The following is a 20878-nucleotide window of genomic DNA, read 5'->3' as shown; positions in this document are numbered from 1 at the left end:
ATGGACTCACTGAGCTGGGGAGGATCATGTAGGCTGGATAGTTCTGAAGTGACAGTCAGGCTGAGCCCCCTTCACCTTCCCTGGAAAGGGAAGAGTAGGAAAATGGAGGCAGGACCAGGAGTGGGAGGTGGGTGTGTGGGTGGAGGCAGAGGCTGTTCTGTCCCAGAGGAGAGGCAGGACCATCAGTGGTCTTTTCCTCTATTCCCAAAGATCAGATATCCAGGCTTTGCCTCAAGCTGACTTCTGACCCCCAAAGATCCCTATGGAAAGGTCTGGATTCTAGGACCACTCTTTGAGTACTAGCAAGTGACCTTGAATAAGTCACTAACCCTCCTTCTGCCTTGGTTTCTTGTGGGTAAATGGGGAAAGTCACTATATGTCAAAGACTTTAATGTAACACATGACACACAACAGGATTCCGCAGTGACTGTGCACACATAGATTGATCAAGTGTAGCCTTTATCCTATTCTATCATAATGATTGGTTTCCATGTCCTCCTTCCCCATTAGACTTTGTGCTCCTTGAGGACAGGAAATTGTATGTTTGCATTTCTGTACAGGGCACACAGTAGGTATTTAATACCTTTTTTTTTTAGGTTAAATGTGATTTTTTAAAAATATATATTTATTTTATTTATTAATTGAGGCTGCGCCGGGTCTTCATCAGGACATACGGGATCTTTAGTTGAGGCATGTGGATTCTTAGCTGTGGCATGCATGCGGGATCTAGTTCCCAAACTAGGGATCGAACCCAGACCCCCTGCATTGGGAGCATGGAGTCTTACCCACTGGACCACTGGGGAAGTCCCTTAATACCTGTTTATTGAATGGATGCATTCAGGAATGAATGAATGGCAGTTTCCTTTCTGCCCCTAAGCGGGACAGGGAAAAACACTGTGGGTGGATGGCATGAAGGGACAGGCGACCTGCAGTCACTCAGCCTGGCCTGTGGCCTGTGACTTTGCCTCCTACACCCACAGAAGAAAGTCAGAGCCTTAGAGATTGTCCAGTCAACTTTCTCACTGCCCAGATGAGGAAACTAAGGCTCAGAGAGGGGAAGGCACTCGCCCAAGGTCACACAGCTAATGAGAGAGCCAGGATTAAGAATCTGTACTCAGGTTTCCTGATCTCCAGCCTAGGGCTATGTACACACTTCATTGCTTCTCTGGGGCTGTTGTCCTAGGGTAGGAAGATGATTCAGTGAAGGCTGGTTTCAAAGTCCCCTCTTCTGCCCTCTGTTAGTCCCTTCTCACATCTAGCTCTAATCCTTTCCTTTTCACCCTATCCCATCCTTGTTCAGATGGGTCTGGCCTCTGAAGTCTGGCTCCTGCCTTAACCCTTTACCATCCAACTGGGAATAAGGCTGTTCCCTAGGGTTCCAAGACTCAATTTCCTTTCCCCACTCTCAGCCCCGGGAACTTGCGGGAACCAAAGATGGGGAGGGATGTTGGTTGAACCGCTGGCGCCCCCTCCACAAACAGACCGAGAGGAGTTTCGGCTTAGATCTTCCTGGGATGGGGATGGTGCGTGTGCGTGTGGTGAGCAGGGCTGGGAGTGGGGAAGGGGTGCGCGGAGCCCCTGTTGCTTTTCCCCTTTGGGGTGGCCATTAGGTAGGCTTGGGGAAGGCGGAGTTTGGGGGGCCGGGGGCGGGGCTCTTGCGCTGGGAGGAAGGGGGGGCCGCGCTGGCTCCAGCTCGGCTCAGACAAAAGGCGGCGGCGGGAGCGGGCGGGAGGCGGAGCGGCGCCGCGAGGGCCTCAAGGTGACACCCACCCCCGGCCCCGGCCCCCCCCGGCCCGGCCCCCCAGCCCGCCTCCCCATCCCCATCCCCGAGCCCCTTACCCGTGGTGCCCTTTCCCGGCCCCCTCCCCCCGGCGGGGGGTGGGGAGCAGCGAGGGCCCCGCCCCCTCCCGCCCCTTCCCCAGAGCCGGCGCAGGATGCCCCCGGCCCCCGGCAGCCCCCCGGGAGGCCCTGAGCTCGACGCGCCCCCTCTACGCCATGTCCCCCCCTGGCTCGGCCGCGGGCGAGAGCGGCGGCGGCGGCGGCGGCGGCGGTGGTGGCCCCGGGGTCCCGGAGGAGCCCACGGCGGCGGCGGCGGACGAGGGCCCCGCCCGAGAGGAGGTGAGAGCCGGCGGCGCCCCTTCCCCCGGCGCGGCCGCAGCCTGACCCCCATCCCCCGCCGCGCGCGGCCCCCGCCGGTTCCGCCGCAGCGCGGCCGGCGCCCCGCACCCCGAGCCGGCCGCCGCAGCCGCAGTCCCGCCTCGCTGCCCCCACCCGGCGGCCGGAGCTGTCCGCGGTGGCAGGGAAGGGGCCGCGCCGGGGGCGGGGCTCGGGGGTCCCGGGCAGGGGGAGGGGCCTAGGGGCGGAGCCTCGCGGATCCCGGGCTGGTGGGGGTGGGGATGGTGTCCGGGATCCCATTTCGCGGAGGGGATGCTATCTCGAAGGCCAGGCAGGGTGACTTGTAGGGGCTGCGGAGGCAGGAGAGTACCTGCCAGTTCCACGGGGGAAATGGTAGTGTTAACGTGAGTTGGGGCCCTAAAAAGGTCAACTGTGTGCAGAGGCGATCTCCCCCCTGGAGTCACTGGGAGTGTGTGCGTGGGGGATGTGCGCCTCTCTCTCCCCATATCCATGCAGGCCCCCCTCCAGGGGGCCCTGAGCCCAGGAATCCTTCCCAGTTTTGGTAACCAGCACATCCCTTGTTGGGGGTCCTACTCTTCAGTCCTCTGAATCTGGAGACAAAAGAAATGGAGGAGAGTACCAGGGGCTCCTCCATCTCCCATGCACACTCGTGCACACATTGCACACGGCACTGGGGTAGAAGCACACAGGCAGGACCCGCAGGCAGAGCCCCTTCCACACGCCCTCTCACTGGGACAAGTGCACACTCAGGCACACCAAGGGGCACATATGCTCCCCTCGCAGGACAAGGCTCTCTGAAAGGCACACGTCCCCTAATCTTGTTTGCATGTGCTGAGTACTGTTTCCCAGCGCACCTACCTATCTGTACTTCCAGATCTTTCCTCGGATTTCACACCGGGTCCAGGGCCTGCTGTCTGTTACTGTGCCCTTCCTCTCCACCTTTCTCTCCCTTCCCTTGGCTAGCCTCCAGGTCCGGCCTGGGGAATTGAAAGAAAAAGTCAGGATCTCCGCAGGAGGGTGTGTGGAGGGTTCCTAAAGCTAGACAGTGGGGGGAGGAGAGGGAAAGCCCAGGCTGCCACCAGAAATCTGACTCAGTACTCATCATTGAGCGGCTGTGGGCGCCAGCACCCAGGATGCACAGGGAATGAGGCCCTGCCCTCAGGGGCACCCAGTCTAGTGGAGGAGCCACACACGTAAATAACTTACCGGGACAACTGGGGGCCAGAGCGTGATCAGTGCTTTAATAGACCCCCGAACCAAAATCGTTTTCTCTTGACAAATGGCTGGGCTGCAAACATCTCCCTCCCTGCCCCCCCCACCCCTGTCCCACATCCCCTCTCCCCAGCCACATGCCTCTGCCCTTCTGGATATATCCTCCTGGACCACTTGCTGCTCAGGGACACAAACCCCCCTGCCTTTTATCTTAGAACAGGGGTAGATGTTAGGGAGACTCACAGGGGACCTGGGGTCCAGAGTATGGGGAAGGAGACAGGGCTTGGGGTTTCCTGGGAGGTATGAGGCTAATTGTCTGTGAGGGACGGGGAGGCGGATGGGTCAGAGGAATTGGCTCCTCCTAGGTTCTGGAAGAAGGGAGGGCCCCACCTGTGAAGTGGGAAGGTGATGTCAGTGGGCCCCTCTCCCCTTTCCTGGAATACCTGGAAGGGGTCCAGGCTGGGGACCTGCCTTCTCTGATGCCTATCTGTCCTCCCTGTCTTCCCTATGCACACCTTCTCCTGTTTCACTGCCATCTCTGTGTCTGTCTTTGTTTCTCTGGGTGCCATCCTATCCATCTGTGTCTTCTCTGCCACCTGGGCCTTCTCCCTCCATCTCTGGCTCTGATCCCTCTGCCTCTGCACTTCTCTGTACTGGTATTCCGTCCCTCTTTCCTGTCCTCATGGCTCACTCTGGGTTACTTCTGTGTTAATCTCTGGTCCTGGCCTCCCATCTTGGTCTGACTCTCTCTGCACATTCCTGTCTGTCTCTGCCTGTCATCGCCGGTGTCGGCCTCTGGCCCGCCATCCATCTCTGTGCTGGGCCTTGCCACTCCGTCTCACTCCGCACTCATCTTGGCCCCTTTGCCTGCCCTTCTGAGCAGCAGCGTCCCATCCAGCCCTCTTTCACCAAGTCCCTCTGCCGTGAGTCCCACTGGAAGTGCCTGCTCCTCTCGCTGCTCATGTACGGCTGCCTGGGGGCCGTGGCCTGGTGCCACGTCACCACGGTGACCCGCCTCACCTTCAGCAGCGCCTACCAGGGCAACAGCCTCATGTACCACGACAGCCCCTGCTCCAACGGCTATGTCTACATCCCCCTGGCTTTCCTGCTCATGCTGTACGCTGTCTACCTGGTGGAGTGCTGGCATTGCCAAGCCCGCCACGAGCTGCAGCACCGCGTGGATGTGAGCAGCGTGCGGGAGCGCGTGGGCCGCATGCAGCAGGCCACGCCATGTATCTGGTGGAAGGCCATCAGCTACCACTATGTCCGCCGCACCCGCCAGGTCACCCGATACCGCAATGGAGACGCCTACACCACCACCCAGGTGAGGAACTGGAGGGGAGCAGAGGCCAGTCCAGGTGGGAGGGGGTGCTGGGACCCTGCTCGACTGTCCTGAGGGGGAGGAGCACAGGCAGCAGTGAGTTCTTGTGGGCACTGCAACAGGAGGACAATAACACCCACCGTAATTATAACGGCAAACACTTACTAGCAGCCAGGGTCTGCTCTAACTACTTTACAAATGTCAAATCATTTATTTAACCCTCATGATAACCCTATGAGGTAGGTAACTATTACCCCCATTTTACAGATGAGGAAACTGAGGCTTGGAGAGGTTCAGTAACTTACCTAAGGTCAAACAGCTAGTGTGTGGTGGAGCTGGGATTTGAACCCTGGCAGTCTGGCTCCAGGGTCTGTATGGTTTAGTGCTTAATGAGGTGTTTCACATGCACAGCCTCACAGGCTGATTAGTGAGGCGCCTGCTACCAAGTCCTCTTTCACAGTTAAAGAGACCTGAGCTCAGTGACTTGCCCAAGTTCTGCAGCTTCTAAGTGGTAGTGCTAGACGCAAACTCAGGGCTGTGGATCCCAAGTGTGAGGCTCCCAGAGGTGGGGGTCAGCTGGCAAAAAGGTGGAGGTAGGCCTGGGAGGCATGGAGGGGGTGTCAAGCAGCACTCCGTATACCTGCTGGGATTAGGCATATTAGAGCCGTGGTGGAAGAGATTTTCCCAGATAAGGGGGACCTCTCCACTGTCTCAGGATTGGGCTGGGTAGACAAAGCTTGGGCCCTGTGAGGATCAGGAGGGAGGCCGGGCACTAGCTAAAGGTGGCAGCAGGGAGACCAGAGACAAAGGGGGTCCACAGGGACCTCCTCTGGGGGGGCCCATTTGGAAACACACTTGTAAAAGGGAAGACGGGTAGGCTGTTTGGGGTGATGAGGGGGCAGCGTGGGACAAAAGATGCAGTGGCAAAAGGATCAGGCAAGCCGGAGGGACAATGCAGGGCCTGGGACTGACCCCTAGACGGAGCAGGGCTTAGTTAAAGTGAGAAGGCACATAAGTAGGGATGAGTTCCTAGACCCGCCCTCATCTCTAACTCACTGAGGAAGCTGAGGGCCTCAATGTCTCTATAAACCCGGTAAGTTCTTACCTGGCCCCAACCGGGAGCTAAACCAGGACAGGCTGAGGATTTGATCAAGAGCAGTGATGGGGCGGAGGAGGGTAAGCGGAGAGAAGCGACTCCTGCCGCCTTCCCCGGCGCCACAGGTCTACCATGAGCGCGTCAACACGCACGTGGCCGAGGCCGAGTTCGACTACGAGCGCTGTGGCGTCCGCGACGTGTCCAAGGCGCTGGTGGGGCTGGAGGGCGCGCCTGCCACGCGCCTGCGCTTCACCAAGTGCTTCAGTTTCGCCAGCGTGGAGGCCGAGAACGCGTACCTGTGCCAGCGCGCGCGCTTCTTCGCCGAGAACGAGGGCTTGGACGACTACATGGAGGCGCGCGAGGGCATGCACCTCAAGAATGTGGACTTCCGCGAATTCATGGTGGCCTTCCCCGACCCGGCCAGGCCACCTTGGTACGCCTGCTCGTCGGCGTTCTGGGCTGCGGCGCTGCTCACGCTGTCGTGGCCGCTGCGCGTGCTGGCCGAGTACCGCACGGCCTATGCGCACTACCACGTGGAGAAGCTTTTCGGCCTGGAGGGCCCGAGCTCGGCCAGCGGCAGCGCGGGCGGCGGCCTCAGCCCCAGCGACGAGCTATTGCCCCCGCTCACGCACCGCCTGCCGCGGGTCAACACGGTGGACAGCACGGAGCTCGAGTGGCACATACGCTCCAACCAGCAGCTGGTGCCCAGCTACTCGGAGGCGGTGCTCATGGACCTGGCGGGGCTGGGCGCGCGCTGTGCTGGGGGCGCGGCGGGCGGCTACGCGCCCACGTGCCGCTACGGTGGGGTGGGTGGCCCAGGCGCAGCGGGCCTGGCCCCGTACAGGCGCAGCTGCGAGCACTGCCAGCGCGCCGTCAGTAGCTCGTCCATCTTCTCGCGCAGCGCTCTTAGCATCTGCGCCAGCCCTCGGGCCGGACCGGGGCCTGGCGGCGGGGCGGGCTGCGGGGGCAGCCGCTTCTCCCTGGGCCGCCTCTACGGCTCCCGGCGCAGCTGCCTGTGGCGCAGCCGGAGCGGGAGCGTCAACGAGGCGAGCTGCCCCACCGAGCAGACGCGGCTGTCCAGCCAGGCCAGCATGGGGGACGACGAGGACGACGAAGACGAGGAGGAGGGCGGGCCGCCGCCGCCCTACCACGACGCCCTCTACTTCCCCGTGCTCATCGTGCACCGGCAGGAGGGATGTCTGGGCCACGGCCACCGGCCGTTGCACCGCCACGGCTCCTGCGTAGAGACCTCACTGTGACCCCGGGGCCCTGGACCGGCCCAACGGCCTCCTCACTGCCCCTCGCCGGATGGTGCTCCCTGCGTGTAGCAGGGGGAGTCGAGAATGTGGCCGAGGCTGTGCTGGGCACGGTGCGGGTGGGGGGGGGGGGAGGCGAGGGGGCAAGGGACAGACCCCGAAGGGGCCGATTCGAGCACCCCCCCACACCCGCCTTTCCTGAACATAGACAGCTGTGGGGAGGGGAGGGAATCCCGCCCCGGCAGAGTTGTCTCTTCCAGCCCCGCCCCTGAGTTCCTAGGGGGACACCTCCACTTCCCACACGCATACTCGCACACTCGGAATTTCCAGTCCCGCCTTTCAACGGATCTAATGACTGTTACGTGGAGACAGCCGTGGCACCCGCGTTGGGCCTCGCCTCAAGGGAGAGGCCCTCGCTTTGCAGCTGGGGAGGTTTACAGGCCAGGGGAAGGGCAATTGGGGCTTTCCTTCCTCCGCAGCCTGGCTCCGCTGGGGCCTCTCTCTACCGAGGGGGCAGTGGTTTGGAGAAGAGCAGGGCTGGCTTCCATCCAAGCTAATGAATTCAGTGGGTCTGAGGCCTGGGCAGGTGTCAGCCGTGATACTCCATCTCAAAGCCATGGAAATGTTGATCTCTTCTTGGCGCTGGCCCGGGGTTTCCTCTCTGCCACTCCCTCTGCTGTTGTTTATCTCACTGGGCCCTGGGAGGCTGGGTCCTGGAGGGGACTGTACTCACCACGCAGATTTCACACCTCTCCCTCCCCTCCTGCTCCCTGGCTCTGAAGAGCTGTTGCCAGGGGTGAGGGGCAAGGCAAACTGTGGAGGGCAGTGCACCTCAGTCCTTTAAACTGTAGCCTCGTCACCTGGGTTCTGGGAGGGCACTCCCTTCAGAGAGGGTGGGAGACCACCCAGGCAGCATTCCTTCAAGCTGACCAAGGTGAATGAATGAGTAAGTGGGGAGAGCACGAGATAGGCCTGGGTGACAAGGGGGAACTCAGGAAGCTAGTGGGAGTCACAGAGGAGAGGGTCGTGAAAAGACCCCCCAAAGGTCGGGGTGTCTGTGGGGGACGGCCCTTGCCTCCCCCGAACTTGTGGGGAAGAGTGGAGAGTGGTCGTGTGCAAGCAGAGCCTTTGCAGGGCTGAGGACCTTGTCAGGAACCCCAGCTGGAGAAAGACTCATTTCCAGTGGCAGGGTCAGAGGCAGGAATTCTCTAAATCTTGCCCGACCCCTCTGTCCTCCCCTAGCCCATGAGCTGAAGCCCTGCTGTGTGTCCCAGGGTCTTCAAAGGGGCAAACTGCCACGGCCGCAGGGCGCTGGCCCTGTGCGCTGTTCCCCCACTACTCCTACCCTGATGTGCTTCCGTGTGCATGTCTGTGTGCAAACCCCCTGCCCTCCCAAATCCCCTGGCTAATGTTTTCCCAGCTGACAGTGCCCAGGGAAGGGGCTCACATTTCCAGCTGGAGAGGAAAACCCTCAGGCCTCCAACATGGCTCACCCCTGATGCTCCTCATGTCACCTGAGCCATCAGAGCTGCCCCTTTCCCTCCTCCAGCCTCTCCCCTCTTCCTCCAGCCTAGCCAGGCCTGTACGCCCCAAGGCTATGGCCTCCACCTATGCAACATCTCCTCTGGCTCCCCTAAGCTCCTTTCCTGGGGGACTGGGGACCACAGATTGTGGGGACACCACGGCCTGTGGCCCATCAGGGTTGAGCCTAACTTTCAGGTGGAGATGGCTGAGTGGGAAGAGAGAGAAGGCCGGAGAAGAGGAGGCTTGGGGAGGAGGGGAACAGCTGCGCACTAGGTTTCCCTGGGCAGCAGTGCCACCTACCCGCCAGCACTGTGCTCTCCAGGGGCCTGGGGGTTGGAGCACCCGTTTCCTCTGAACGGACATCTTCAAGGTACAGGTGGTGAGCTGTGGCCTCAGGACCCAGTTCTTGGCCAGCTGGCACCCAGATGTCACGCCCTTGTGTGGGGCATCCTGGCCACCTCATGGCTCCAAGGAGGGAGGAACTCGGCTCCTCCTGCCTCCGGGCCATTCCTGAGACAGAACCTGAGCTGGGAGGAGGGGGAAAGGGGAGGGGCTGTTATTATTTTTGCCTGTATTGACCATTTCTGCCTAGGTCTTCTCACACAGACAGCCTCACACCTCCCACATATGCACAGACTTAGAGAGAAACCAATTCTGTGGTCTGTTTTCTTGGTAGCTTTATTGATTGCCAGGGAAAACAAAACCAGAAAATTAACTAATCTCTAAAATTAAACTTTACACTGAATGTTCTTGTTTCTCTAATTAGACCCTCTGCTAGCAGCTGTGGCTATGTACACACACACTCACACACCCTCACACCTACACGTTTGCACTCGGAACTGTCAGAGGGTGTCAGGCACAGACAGACTCAAGGTTGCCCAGACAGGCACACACGTGCGGTCACTGCCAAGCCCCCTTTGGTGCTCTGCTTGTTGGAAGGAGTCCCTGGAAAGCGCCCCAAGGCTGTGGGTGCAGCCCATGACACACCCTCTGGAAACACAGGGCTGGAGGTTCAGCCCAAGGAGGATGGGAGATGGGGCTCTGCCTGAATCCATCATCAGGGCCTCTTGTGGCCCTGTGGGTAGATGTGATTCCCGTGGGTGTGGCCCCAAGGCGGGCGGCCACAGAGTGACGGGGACTCATGGAGGATGCCTGGAAGGTTTCATGTGTCCTGGGGACAAGGGCTTGTGGGGTGGGCTGGGCCTGGCTGGGGAGAAGACAGGTCTCTGTCAACTGGGTGCATCACACTGTGGCCTTTCTGTCGTGGATTTCCAAGCGCAAAGATTGTATAAATCAAACTGGTGGATAATAAAGTTGCAGATGACTCACTGACTTCCCTTCCCAGTGTCGCACCTCTCTCGCCATCTGCCCGTCCGTGAGCAGCAATCTGGGGAGGCCGATGGGTCTGAGCCCCTCCTGTCACCTCTGTTTCCCCCTTCCCAGGTTGAAGGGAATGGATTAGGGATGCCGTGGCTTGTAGAACTGGATGACTTAAGCGGGAGTTAAGCAAGAGGGAGGTGGCACCGGCAGGGGTGATGGTGGAAGAGCCAGGCAAAGCTATGCTGTAGCCTGGCGGGGGGGTGGGTGGGGGTGGAGAGAGAGAGTGTGTTTGAAGGTCAAGAGGTCAAGGATCTGTTTGGTAGAGAGAAAAATGGTGGGGAGGAGGGTGGTCAGGGAGATGGGCGACCCCTGTGGGAGAGTCTGGGCCGGCACAGTCCCTTAGAGTCTGCTTTGCCTTCCCCATTCTTGGGAGAAGTCAGTCATTTCAGTGAGTCCGGTAATAACCTCTCCCTGTGTACCAGGGCTAAGTCCTATTTCCTACCCCTATCCCAGGCCCCTTCCTCTCCTCACATCTTTATCTGCACAACCCTTGATCACTCATCCCAAAGATATTCTTGGTCTCCCTCCCCACTCCCTCCAGACCAGTGTGACCCTGTGCAGCAGGCATGGCAGGGGCATGAAATGAGGGATGGGGCTAGGGCAGTGACCCAGGTCTGCTCACTGCCCCAGCCCTGTCCCCATCTTATCCCGCCAGGTTCTCAGGGCCCTTGGCCGTGGCTGGAACTCAGGGCCCGCTGGCGGGCTGCTTCACGGTTGGCACAGAGGGCCTGGCCGATGAGATACTCGCTCTCCTGGGCGATACCTGACAGGCGCAAATCAAACTCCAGGAGGGTCTTGTTGTCTGACATGCCTTCTAGAAGCTGCTTCCCGCCATCCTGGTTCAGGAATACAAAGGAAAGCATCACTTTCCGCCACTACCCAGGATCACACACGCGGGTGTGTACGCACATACACATGTTTATACAGATGTGACTGAAACAACAGGTTCACAAAACAATTCTTAACCTATTTGTGTGGCACTGACATTTTCTATCCTATTCTATCCTGTTCCATCCTATTCCCGGAGAAAAATGGTGCTCAAAGTTCACTGAATTGATTTTTCAACCCCAGTGGTTTGAAAAACATGGCGCTATGTCAGTGATGGTGATTCCGCTCCTCTGGTTCAGCCATGAGCACGTGAGACAAATCTGGCTTGTGAGATATGAGGAGGATGTTTGGAGGGAGTGACTTCTGGGAAGTTTCTCCTCATAAAAGAGAACAAAAGAGAGTAGTGGTCTCCCTTTTTCTGCCTCTGAGCGTGGCCCAATGGAAAATGCAGCCACCGTCTTGGGCTCCTGAGAGTCGCACAAGAGAGGACGTGGCTGTGTGGTTAGGTGGGCAGAGCAGAGGACGGTGCTGAGCCAAGGATCTCACCAACCCCAGAGCCCCCTTCCCCCAGGCTTCTGATTATGGGACACAGTGAATATTCCTCTTGTTTAAGCCATTTCCTGATTAAGCTTTCTGTTACTTGTAGCCAAGAGCGCCTCCTCTGGAGACAGTGTCTATGTGAGTAAGACTGTCCTTGGGGGAGGTTTGGTAGAGGGTGCAGGGCCCTAACTGGAGTACATGGAGGGCTGTCCTCGCTAGTTCCTACAGCTCCAGCCCCTTCTGGGTTGGGTGGGCCAGGCCTAATGTGAAAAATTCCACATTGGGAGGCAGAATGCTGCTCTTCTAAGGTTGTGCTCCAACAGCGTGTTGCAAAGTCAATTCAATGGGTCACAGAGCATTTTTGTTTTTAATGAAGCCGTGTACATTATAAAGGAAATCATCAGTATACATCACAAGCAGTACAAGTAACTTTCAATTCTGTTATATTGATGTATACATTCACTAGGTGTTCATGTTAATTGCATTTGTTACTCTGAGACTTGGTCAAGATTTGAAAGACATTGTCTATTGGAAAGGATCCAGGCTTTCAACCTGACTGGATGCTCTCGGGCAACTCACTAACCTCTCTGAGGTTCAGTTTTCCATCTGTAAAGTGGGGTTAAGAATACACATTTTACTAGATAACTGCGAGGGTTAAAGAACAACGAATGGATACTGGGTGCCTAGCATAGGCACCCAGTATCCATACTATAGAACCCCGAGTAATAGTAACAGCTAGCAATTACTGAGGACCTAGCCAGTGCCTGCAATGGATAACTGCTTTACAAGCATAACTCATTTAATCCTCCCAGTAACAACACTTAGAAGTAGATGCTATTATTATTATTCCCATTTTACAGAGGAGGAGATGGAGGCCCCAAAAGGTTAAGTAACTTAACCAAGTGCTAAATGGCAGAGCTGGGCTGATAACCGGGTAAAGGCTGTGATCCTAACAATTATCCGCTACGTACCCCACAGCAATCGGATTCCACTCCCGCCTCCCAAGGCCCCAGGGCCTCCCCTTGGCCCTGCCTGTCCCAGAAGCGGTGGCTCACCAGCCCGATGTGGTTGCAGGACAGGTTGATGCTAGTGAGCGTGGTGTTGATGGACAGCACCTGGGAGAGGAGCGTGGCAGTGGGCTCGGACAGCTCGTTGCCCCCGAGGTGCAGTGTGGTGAGGCACTTGTTGGTCTGCAGGGCGTGGGCGAGCGCCTGGCCGCCCTCATCCTCGATGCAGTTGAGGCGCAGGCTGAGGGAGACGAGGTTGCTGTTGTGCGCCAGGGCGTGAGCCAGCGACTGGGCGCCGGGCGCGCGCACCTGGTTGTTGGCGAGGTTGAGCACGCGCAGGCGGCTGTGGCCCAGCAGCTTGGCGGCGGCGCGCGCGCCCCGGTCTCCGATGAGGTTGTGTGACAGGTCCAGCTCCTCTAGGGCCGCGTGGTCCAGGAGGCTGCAGATGAGGATGCGGGCCTTGTCGTCGTCCACCTTGCTTCGGGTCAGCCTGAAGATCTGTGGGCAGGCAGAGGGCCCACAGCACCCTGCAACCAGGAATCATCTGCCTGCCTGCCTACCTCCTGCAGGTAGAGGAGGGAGCCCCAGGGAGGAGGAGTTCTTCTCTTTCAAGAACTTGGCTGGGAAGGGGGAGAAAGGTAGAGCGGTAATGGATGAGGGGTTCGGCCCCCTGGCTGGCTCTTGGGCAGGGCAGGCCTACCCAGCGTGACACGGTGGTGCAGAATTGGCGGCACCTAGTAGGGGGAAAAGACTACCACTCATTGAGAAATGACTATGTGCTGGGCATGCTGCTAGAACATTCCATAGCCATATCCCTAACCCTCAGCATCCCAGTGAGATGGAACAAGTTCTCTCCGTTTTACAGTAGAAAATGGAGGCTTTGAGCGGATACATCATTTGCCCAGAGTCGCACAATGATTAAGCTGTGGAGGCAGGTTTTGAATCCAGGCCTGTTGGATGCCACAGCCCCTCACTGCACCCTCCTCAGCCAGCTAAGCTCCACCGTGGCAAGGAGAGGAACTCTTTGAAGGAGAGTGCCAGGGTAAGAACCAGGGAGAACGTGGGAAACGTTGAGAAACAGTAAATGGATGGGATGAAGAAAAAAGATAAAAGAAAGGAGGTGGGACTAGCATTATGAATATCGGAGGTGGGACCCCTGTCCCTTTGCTTTTCACTGGCTTGGCCCGCTGCTCCCTCTGCCTTGAGACCTCTGAGTGGCTGGCCTCCCCGTCCTTCAGTCCTCTCCTCTCTCTACATCCCTCTTAGCCAGCTCTGAATCTTTTGTCCCTCTTTTTTATTGCCTCTATCTGGCAAAGCTCCAACTGTGGATCAACCCCACTCTATCTCCTGTACGTCTGGGCCCAAGCAACTGACATGATGGAAAATGTCACATCACAGGACTGGCTGGTATCACTGGAACCACCAATAGGCCCTCAGTGCTGAGTGCCAGCTCAACTCTGCTTCTCTGGACAATATACTCTCTCACAATCTACAACAACAACGATTTCAACCTTCTCCAGCCCCTCACCCTACGGCCTGAGGTGGGTCTCCTCAGCCATTGAGTAGGAACCCTTTCTTTTCCTAATCCCAAACATAAATCCACTGCAACCCACCACATCCACTCTCCCCTCTGCCTGGAGCCAACCGCCCTACCTCACCTCTAGACCCCATTCTTCCTGTCTTCTCAGGAACCTTCCTTGGTCAATGAACCTGTGCCTCTCCCCTGTACTCAGCTCCTTTCTTGCAATTGGGTGGAGCTTTACATTGGTTTCATTTTTTACTTTTGTTTTTTTTATTTTTCATTATTTTATTGAAGTATAGTTGATTTATAATGTTGTGTTAGTTTCTGGTATACAGCAAAGTGATTCTTTTTCATATTCTTTTCCATTATGGTTTGTTACAGGATATTGAATGTAGTTTCCTGAGCTATACAGTAGGACCTTATCTATTTTATATATAATAGTGTGTATCTGTTAATCCCAAACTCCTAATTTATCCCTCCCACACCCCTTCTCCTTTGGTAACCATAAGTTTGTTTTCAATGTCTGTGAGTCTATTTCTGTCTTGTAAATATCTTGTATCATATTTTAGATTCCACATATAAGTGATATCATATGGTATGTCTTTGTTTGACTTACTTCACTTAGCATGATAATCTCTAGGTCCATCCATGTAGCTGCAAATGGCATTATTTTATTCTTTTTTATGGCTAAGTAGTATTCCATTGTTTATATATACCACATCTTCTTTATTCATTCATTTAGGTTGCTTCCATGTCTTGGCTATTGTAGATAATGCAACTGTGAACACTGGGGTGCATATATCTTTTCGAATTAGAGTTTTCTCTGTATATATGCCCAAGAGTGGGACTGCTGAATCATATGGTAACTGTATTTTTAGGTTTTAAAGGAACCTCCATACTGTTCTCCACAGTGGCTGTACCAATTTACATTCCCACCAGCAATGAATGTAGCAGTGTTCTCTTTTCTTCATACCCTCTCCAGCATTTATTATTTGTAGACTTTTAAATGATGGCCATGCTGACTGGTGTGAGGTGATACCTCACTGTAGTTTTGATTTCATTTCTCTAATAATTAGAAAAGTTGAGCATCTTTTCATGTGTCTGTTGGCCATCTGTATGTCTTCTTTGGAGAAATGTCTTTTTAGGTCTTCTGCCCATTTTTTGATTGGGTTGTTTTTTTGGTTATTAAGTTGTATGAGCTGTTTGTATATTTTGGAAATTAAGCCCTTGTTGGTTGCATCATTTGCAAATATTTTCTCCCAGTCTGTAGGTTGTCTTTTCATTTTGTTTATGGTTTCCTTTGCTGTGCAAAAGCCTATACATTTGATTATTTGTTTATTTTTGTTTTTATACATTGTTTTTAAACACATGCAAATTTCTTCTTAAGAAAACCTAACCCCCTCATCTGTTACTGCTCTACCTTTCTCCCCCATTCACAGCCAAGTTCTTGAAAAACCTGATCATGGTCATTCCGTTTCCTCACTTCCCACTCTCTCCATAAACCACTCCAATCTGGCCTCTGCTCCTGGCATTCCATTGACACAGCTTCCACCCAGTGACCTCCAAGTTTGCTAAATCCGGTCCTCAGCTCCATCCCACTTCCCTGCTGCTCACCCCTTTCTTGAAAAGCATCCCTCGGCTCTGGGACACAGTGCTGTGTCCTTCTTCTCTCCCACCTCTGATTTCTTGGCAGGCTCTCTCTCTTCCAACCAGAATATTTGGGACATGCTTAAACTAAAAAAATATTCGTTGTGTATCTGAAATTCAAATTTAACTGGATGTCCTATATTTCTATTTGGTAAATCTGGCAACTCTGTTCGAGTTGCAATTTTACATTTATATGATTGCTGATTACTGCCTTTTATCCTCACCAGACTGTTAGCTGGAGGGCACAAATGGTATAATTGTGCTCATGATTGAATCTTCAGCACCTAGGACAGGGCCTGGAGTGCAGATGTGTGTTGGATGACTAAATGGCTGGTGAATGGGCAGGGCAGTGCCTTGTGCATCTCTGCATCCCCAGAATCCAGCTTGGTGCAGAGTGCATAAGAGGACACTTGGTCAGGGACTTCCCTGGTGGCGCAGTGGTTAAGAATCCGCCTGCCAATGCAGGGGACACGGGTTTGAGCCCTGGTCCGGGAAGATCCCACATGCCGAGGAGCAACTAAGCCCGTGCGCCACAACTACTGAGCCTGCGCTCTAGGGCCCATGTGTCGCAACTACTAAGCCCGAGTGCTGCAACTACTGAAGCCTGCGTGCCTAGAGCCTGTGCTCCGCAACAAAAGAAGCCACCGCAATGAGAAGCCCACGCACCGCAACGAAGAGCAGCCCCTGCTCACTGCAACTAGAGAAAGCCCGCGCCCAGTGACGAATACCCAACGCAGCCAAAAAAAAAAAAAGAAAGAAAAAGGACACTTGGTCAATGAGCGAGAAGGAAATAGGAGAAGAAGGTGGGGATACAAGAGGAAGGGAAGGGAAGAGGGAATCAAATCAGAGAGATGCTGAGAATGGCAGGTGGTACCTTGAGCGTGTGGCATGCCTTGACTGTGGCTGCCAGGGAGTGGCAGTCGCGGTAGGTGAAGAGGAAGAGGTTCCACTCGAAGTTCATGCCACAGTCCTTGACACCGTACACCAGGTCCAGCTCCTCCAGGTGGCTCAGGCCAGCCACCAGGTCGCCCAGTTGGTAGTGGCCCATGGCCGGCTCCTCCTCCATCTCTCCTTCACTGCTGGAGTCGGACTGATCCCCGCCCCGAAGTGGGGGCGGGAGCTGCACGGGCGGAAGGAACTGATCCACCCGGATCGTGTGCACGTAGTTCCTGCAGAGCGGCAGCAGGCTGAGGATCACCTCGGGGTCCGTGGTGCCGGGGATGAAGTGCTTCAGCAGGTTCTCCAGGTGCAGCTCGAAGAACATGCGCTTCCAGCTGCCGCCGTGCTCGTCCACGTGGCACACGGGCCAGCGTTGCGTGCAGCAGCGGCGCCAGTAGTTCTCATCCTCTATCAGGTTGGCGGTCACAGCCAGCGGCAGGTCGGGGGACAGTTGGTTCAGGACCTTCTTCTGATGCTCTGGGAGCAGCTGCTTCAGGATAGGGTTGTCTTTGGGAACAGAAATAGGAGTCACAGTGTTGGGGACGCTGCGCATGCTACGCTGAGCTGAGCCTGTCTGGGGGCACCCAGGAAAGGGAAGACCCCCTGTCTTTAGGGAAGCCCAGTCTGAGAGAGGAGGCAGACTTTATTCTCAGGGAGGCTCAACCTGAGGAGGGAGATATCACCCCTGACTCTGGGTTGTTCCCAGTTGAAGGTAGATATCTTAGCATTTGGTCTCAGGGAGCTCCCAGTCTGAGGCAGAATCTCAGGTCCAGCCCTCAGTTATTCCTTAATCTAGTAGAGGAGACAATCCCTGACTTCAGAGGCTCCCAGTTTGATTTGATTCATTCATTTCAAAACAAAATGTTTTTTTGAGCACCTACTATGCACCACACACTGTTCTAAGTGCTGAGGATACAAGAGTGAACAAAACAGAGGAAGCTGCTCCATCTCATGAGCAGAGGCGACTCTAAACAAGTCAAACGAATGTATTGTAGGTCTGGTGGTGACAAGTGCTGTAGACAAAATGATGGCCCTGTCCTCACAGAGCTCCCCATCTGGTAAGAGAGGTTGGCAACTCATCTTTGAAAAGGATGAACATTTACAGAGACTAAAGTACAGAACAAACCAAGAACCTGTACACGCCATGGAAGACTCCGAGAGAGTGGAGGACGATCAATCAGGGAGGGCTTTCTGGAGGAGGAGGTAGGTATGGCTTGGGCTGGGCTTTGTTGGAGAGAGTGGGACAGTCGAGAAACAGGCATAGGCATGGAGGGCACAGTGTGTGGGGGAGCCTGGTGGGACCTGCAAGTGGGGACGGCCAGAGAAACTGTCTTGGCCTCTGGGGAGGGGGGAAGGGAGGTGCTGAGTGGGGATGAGGATGCTGTGTGGGAGGGCAGGGGCTGCCCCAGGACCCAGCTCTGAGGCCTCACCTCCAGGCAGTCCCCGCCCACTGGGCCCCACTCCTGGCCTTGTCTCCCGACCGAGGCAGGGACAGACTCACTCTGGAAGTTCTTGACAATGTGTTGAATGCAGAGTTCTGTGAGGAGAGGCACAATGGCCACTGACCACTCAGCATCCTCAGCGATGATCCTGCGCATCCGACGTACCCCAGCCCCGGAACTCGGGCCCTTGGACTTCACTGGGGGTGGGATGACAGAGGACTTTGAGGGCTGTGGGCCTGTGCTTGAAGCTTGGCCGGCAGTGAAGGACTGGTCCTGGGTGGAGGTTGAGGACCAGCTGGGGACCGACGGTGGGGGTGTTATCTGGGTTTCCTCCATGCTGGGGACTGACAACACAGGGACAAGTGGCCTCTTGGTGATGGCCTTGTGACAGGGAGTTTCTCAGACAGGCGGGTCCTGGATGCCGGCGGGAACCTGGAGCAAGAGGAAGGGATGGAGTTGTTACTTTGGACGGTCTCGGTGGGCTTTTACCAAGAGACGTAGCAGGGGTGGTTGTTAAGGGTCAGTCTCTGGATTAGAGCAAATCCAGGTGCAAATCCCACTAGCTGGGCGGCTTTGGGCCAGTTACTGAAACTTTCTGAGTTTCAGATGCTTCCTCTGTGAAATGAGGATAACAATTACCAATAAGCTGATTGGGAGGAGTGAATAAAAATAATGCATCCAAGGAGGCATAGCATACTGTGACACACAAAACTGTAGCAAGCAACAGCCCCACATTTTAGACAGTAATAGCTGTACAGCAATTACAAGCAATTGCTGTATGCTGGACCCTTTTTTTAGTTTTTTATGCATATCGGCTCATTTGATTCTCACAAAAGCCTTTTTGAGATAGGCACTGATAGACTCATTTTTCTGATGTGAAACTGAAGCACAGAGAGGTTAACTGACTTGCCCAATGTCACAAAGCTTATAAATAACACAGGTGGATTTAAACTCAGTCTATCAAGTTCGGCCAAAAGACTGAGGTATGATAAAGAACCATTTAGTTCAAAACAGCTCCCTGCACTAAGTATTTTACAGAACAGCAACGGCCTGACCAGGAGGATGGGGTCGAGAACAGCACTGGCCAATAGAAACATACAAATAGAAATATAATGAATGCCAAAATGCAAGCCACATATACTATTTAAAAATTTCTCGTACAGACATTAAAAAAGGAAAGAGAAAACAAGTGAAATTAGTTTTATGTTTAACCCAATATGAACAAAATATTATCGCTTAAATATGTGATCAATATAAAAATTATTAATGAGATATTATATATGTATTTATATTAAGCCTTCAAAATCTGATGGCTAGTGGCTACTGTTCTGGGTGGTACAGGAGAGAGGGGAAGGAGAAGGGGAACTGGACTCATGCCCTGCCCAGGGTGCCAGCACCTTTTCCTCTACCCTCTGAGGGCTCCAGCTCAGCCCCCTCCCTTCAATCTCCCCATCCTAGTCTTCCTAGTTGTCCCAGCCTCTGGGCATTCCAGACGGCAGCGGGAAGGAGTGGGAGGCGACAAGGCAGCTAAATCTGGGGCTGAAGTCAGAAGACAGAGAATGTGTCCGGGGCTGCCTCCGCCCCTCCATTTGTCCATTCCTGCACCCTTGCTGCAGGTGTCCCTGCCCCGAGACTGCAGGCGGAACAGGGGCCGCTCGGCCTGGCACACACCTCGTGCTCTGGGTTTGCTCCCTGACTCGATGCACTGTGTAGTGTCCGGTGGGAAGGAACAATCTGAACCAGCAAAGGTGTCCTTGGCAGATGGAGGGGACCAGATGGTGCTCCCTGGTCCTCCAGGCATCTCAAGGAGGAAGAGCCTGGCTCTGTGTGTGTGTGTGTGTTAGAGAGAGAGAGAGGAGGGAGAGAGTAGAGGCAGGAGGGGGCAGTGTAAGGAAGATACCTAGGTATTTTTGTGGCACACTTATGGAAATCAAATGCAAATTGACAAACAGATTGGGTCCAGAATTGTGGAATAAGCAGCTGGTGCTTTTTGACTAACGTCCTTCAGAGGGTGTGGCTAGGAGGGGCTGCTGCTTGGAAGCACCAGATGACTTTGCATTTCTGCTTTGCCAATGACTTGCTGTGTGACCCCGGCCAAGTTACTTAGTTTATCTGAGCTCCAGTTTCCTTATCTGTAAAAGGGGATAGTAATATCTTCCTATGCAGGCTATGGTGGAGATTCCCCCGAGGTATTTGAATCATACTGATAATATTTGACAAGAGTACTGGAGGGGGCGCGTGGAGGATAAAGGCTTCCTGAGGGACAGGGGTCTTGGGCTGGGGAGGGAAAGCCCTGGAGACCTGCTTCTTGAGTGCCGATCTCAGATGGTGTCTTTGTCTTTGAGTGAGGCCCTTCCCTGTCTCCAGGGGACACGTGAAGGGCAAGGTGGTGGTGGTGTTCGGGTCTGGATAGAAGGACGAGGGCCTTGGCAGTCTGGGCAAGAGGAGGAGGAAAGGGACAACAGGCCAGCCCTGTTCCTGCCAGCTCCGCACCTGGACGCCTGGGGCTCCCTCCACAGTTCTGGCCTAAGACATGCCGGTATTCCCCTTGGTCCCAGATGCATCCCAGGACACCCTGTGGGCCACGCCCAAGGGAGCAGAACCCAGCTTGGCCCGGGGAGCTGGCTCTCCAGGCATTTCTCACAGCACTGCCAGGCCTCACCGTCCTGGTTGGTGGTCCCTTCTTCCTCTCAGGAAGCCACACGTTGGGAGACCCCACCTGGGGCCTGGTGGGGTGCTCTCTGGAACGGGATGGCTCTGCTCTCACTGCCTATTGCCTTAGGCATTAGGGCCTGGCAGCCCTTCCTAAGGTCCGGGCCTAATCGCTCTGGCCGGGCAGGGCGCTGCAGGACACCCCGCAGGGCTGGTCCAGGGCCCTGAACCCCCTCCTCGGAAAGAAGGGGCAGGGCGGCCCTCCATGTGCTCAGCATGCTTCACTGGTAGAAAAAAGCCCCTATTGTCCTGCAACGTTTACAGAGACTCCATACCACGAGGTCTGATGTCATTTTTTAAGGCAAATATTGACAAC

At 55.3% G+C, this 20878-nt stretch overlaps 2 protein-coding genes and 1 long non-coding RNA gene across 4 annotated transcripts in view; 2 read left to right on the top strand and 1 right to left on the bottom strand.

Moving 5' to 3' along the window:
- Positions 1 to 1422: 1422 nt before the first annotated feature.
- TMEM151B (transmembrane protein 151B) lies at positions 1423 to 9877 on the top strand. Its single transcript, XM_067752795.1, has 3 exons — positions 1423 to 2118; positions 4232 to 4672; positions 5891 to 9877. The coding sequence occupies exons 1-3, from the start codon at positions 1996 to 1998 to the stop codon at positions 7022 to 7024; spliced, it is 1698 nt and encodes a 565-aa protein (XP_067608896.1). The 5' UTR covers positions 1423 to 1995; the 3' UTR covers positions 7025 to 9877.
- On the bottom strand, positions 9871 to 18504 carry TCTE1 (t-complex-associated-testis-expressed 1). Its single transcript, XM_067752799.1, has 4 exons — positions 17910 to 18504; positions 16344 to 16915; positions 12349 to 12798; positions 9871 to 10761 (listed from the first exon to the last, which is right to left on the bottom strand). Exons 1-4 carry the CDS (start codon positions 18184 to 18186, stop codon positions 10585 to 10587), a joined length of 1476 nt encoding a protein of 491 aa, XP_067608900.1. The 5' UTR covers positions 18187 to 18504; the 3' UTR covers positions 9871 to 10584.
- Positions 16685 to 20878, top strand: part of LOC137231927 (uncharacterized) — an 18826-nt gene continuing 14632 nt past the window's right edge. For both annotated transcript variants that reach the window (XR_010946812.1, XR_010946811.1), the window contains exons 1-2: positions 16685 to 16823; positions 17404 to 17611. This is a non-coding gene — a long non-coding RNA (uncharacterized lncRNA). The remainder of the gene's footprint in view (positions 16824 to 17403; positions 17612 to 20878) is intronic.

The sequence above is a fragment of the Pseudorca crassidens genome, chromosome 10 (genome assembly GCF_039906515.1).
Source record: "Pseudorca crassidens isolate mPseCra1 chromosome 10, mPseCra1.hap1, whole genome shotgun sequence".
NCBI lineage: Eukaryota > Metazoa > Chordata > Mammalia > Artiodactyla > Delphinidae > Pseudorca > Pseudorca crassidens.
This window is presented reverse-complemented; position numbering and strand designations above follow the sequence as displayed.

Bases quoted from the DNA above. Each gene is read 5' to 3' on its own strand.
- TMEM151B (XM_067752795.1), top strand. From the start codon at position 1,996: ATGTCCCCCCCTGGCTCGGCCGCGGGCGAGAGCGGCGGCGGCGGCGGC. The intron at 2,119-4,231 runs GTGAGAGCCGGC...CCTTCTGAGCAG, and splicing joins AGGGCCCCGCCCGAGAGGAG to CAGCGTCCCATCCAGCCCTC. The intron at 4,673-5,890 runs GTGAGGAACTGG...CCGGCGCCACAG, and splicing joins ACGCCTACACCACCACCCAG to GTCTACCATGAGCGCGTCAA.
- TCTE1 (XM_067752799.1), bottom strand. From the start codon at position 18,186: ATGGAGGAAACCCAGATAACACCCCCACCGTCGGTCCCCAGCTGGTCC. The intron at 16,916-17,909 runs GTGAGTCTGTCC...CTGTTCCCAAAG, and splicing joins CATTGTCAAGAACTTCCAGA to ACAACCCTATCCTGAAGCAG. The intron at 10,762-12,348 runs GTGAGCCACCGC...TTCCTGAACCAG, and splicing joins CCTGCAACCACATCGGGCTG to GATGGCGGGAAGCAGCTTCT.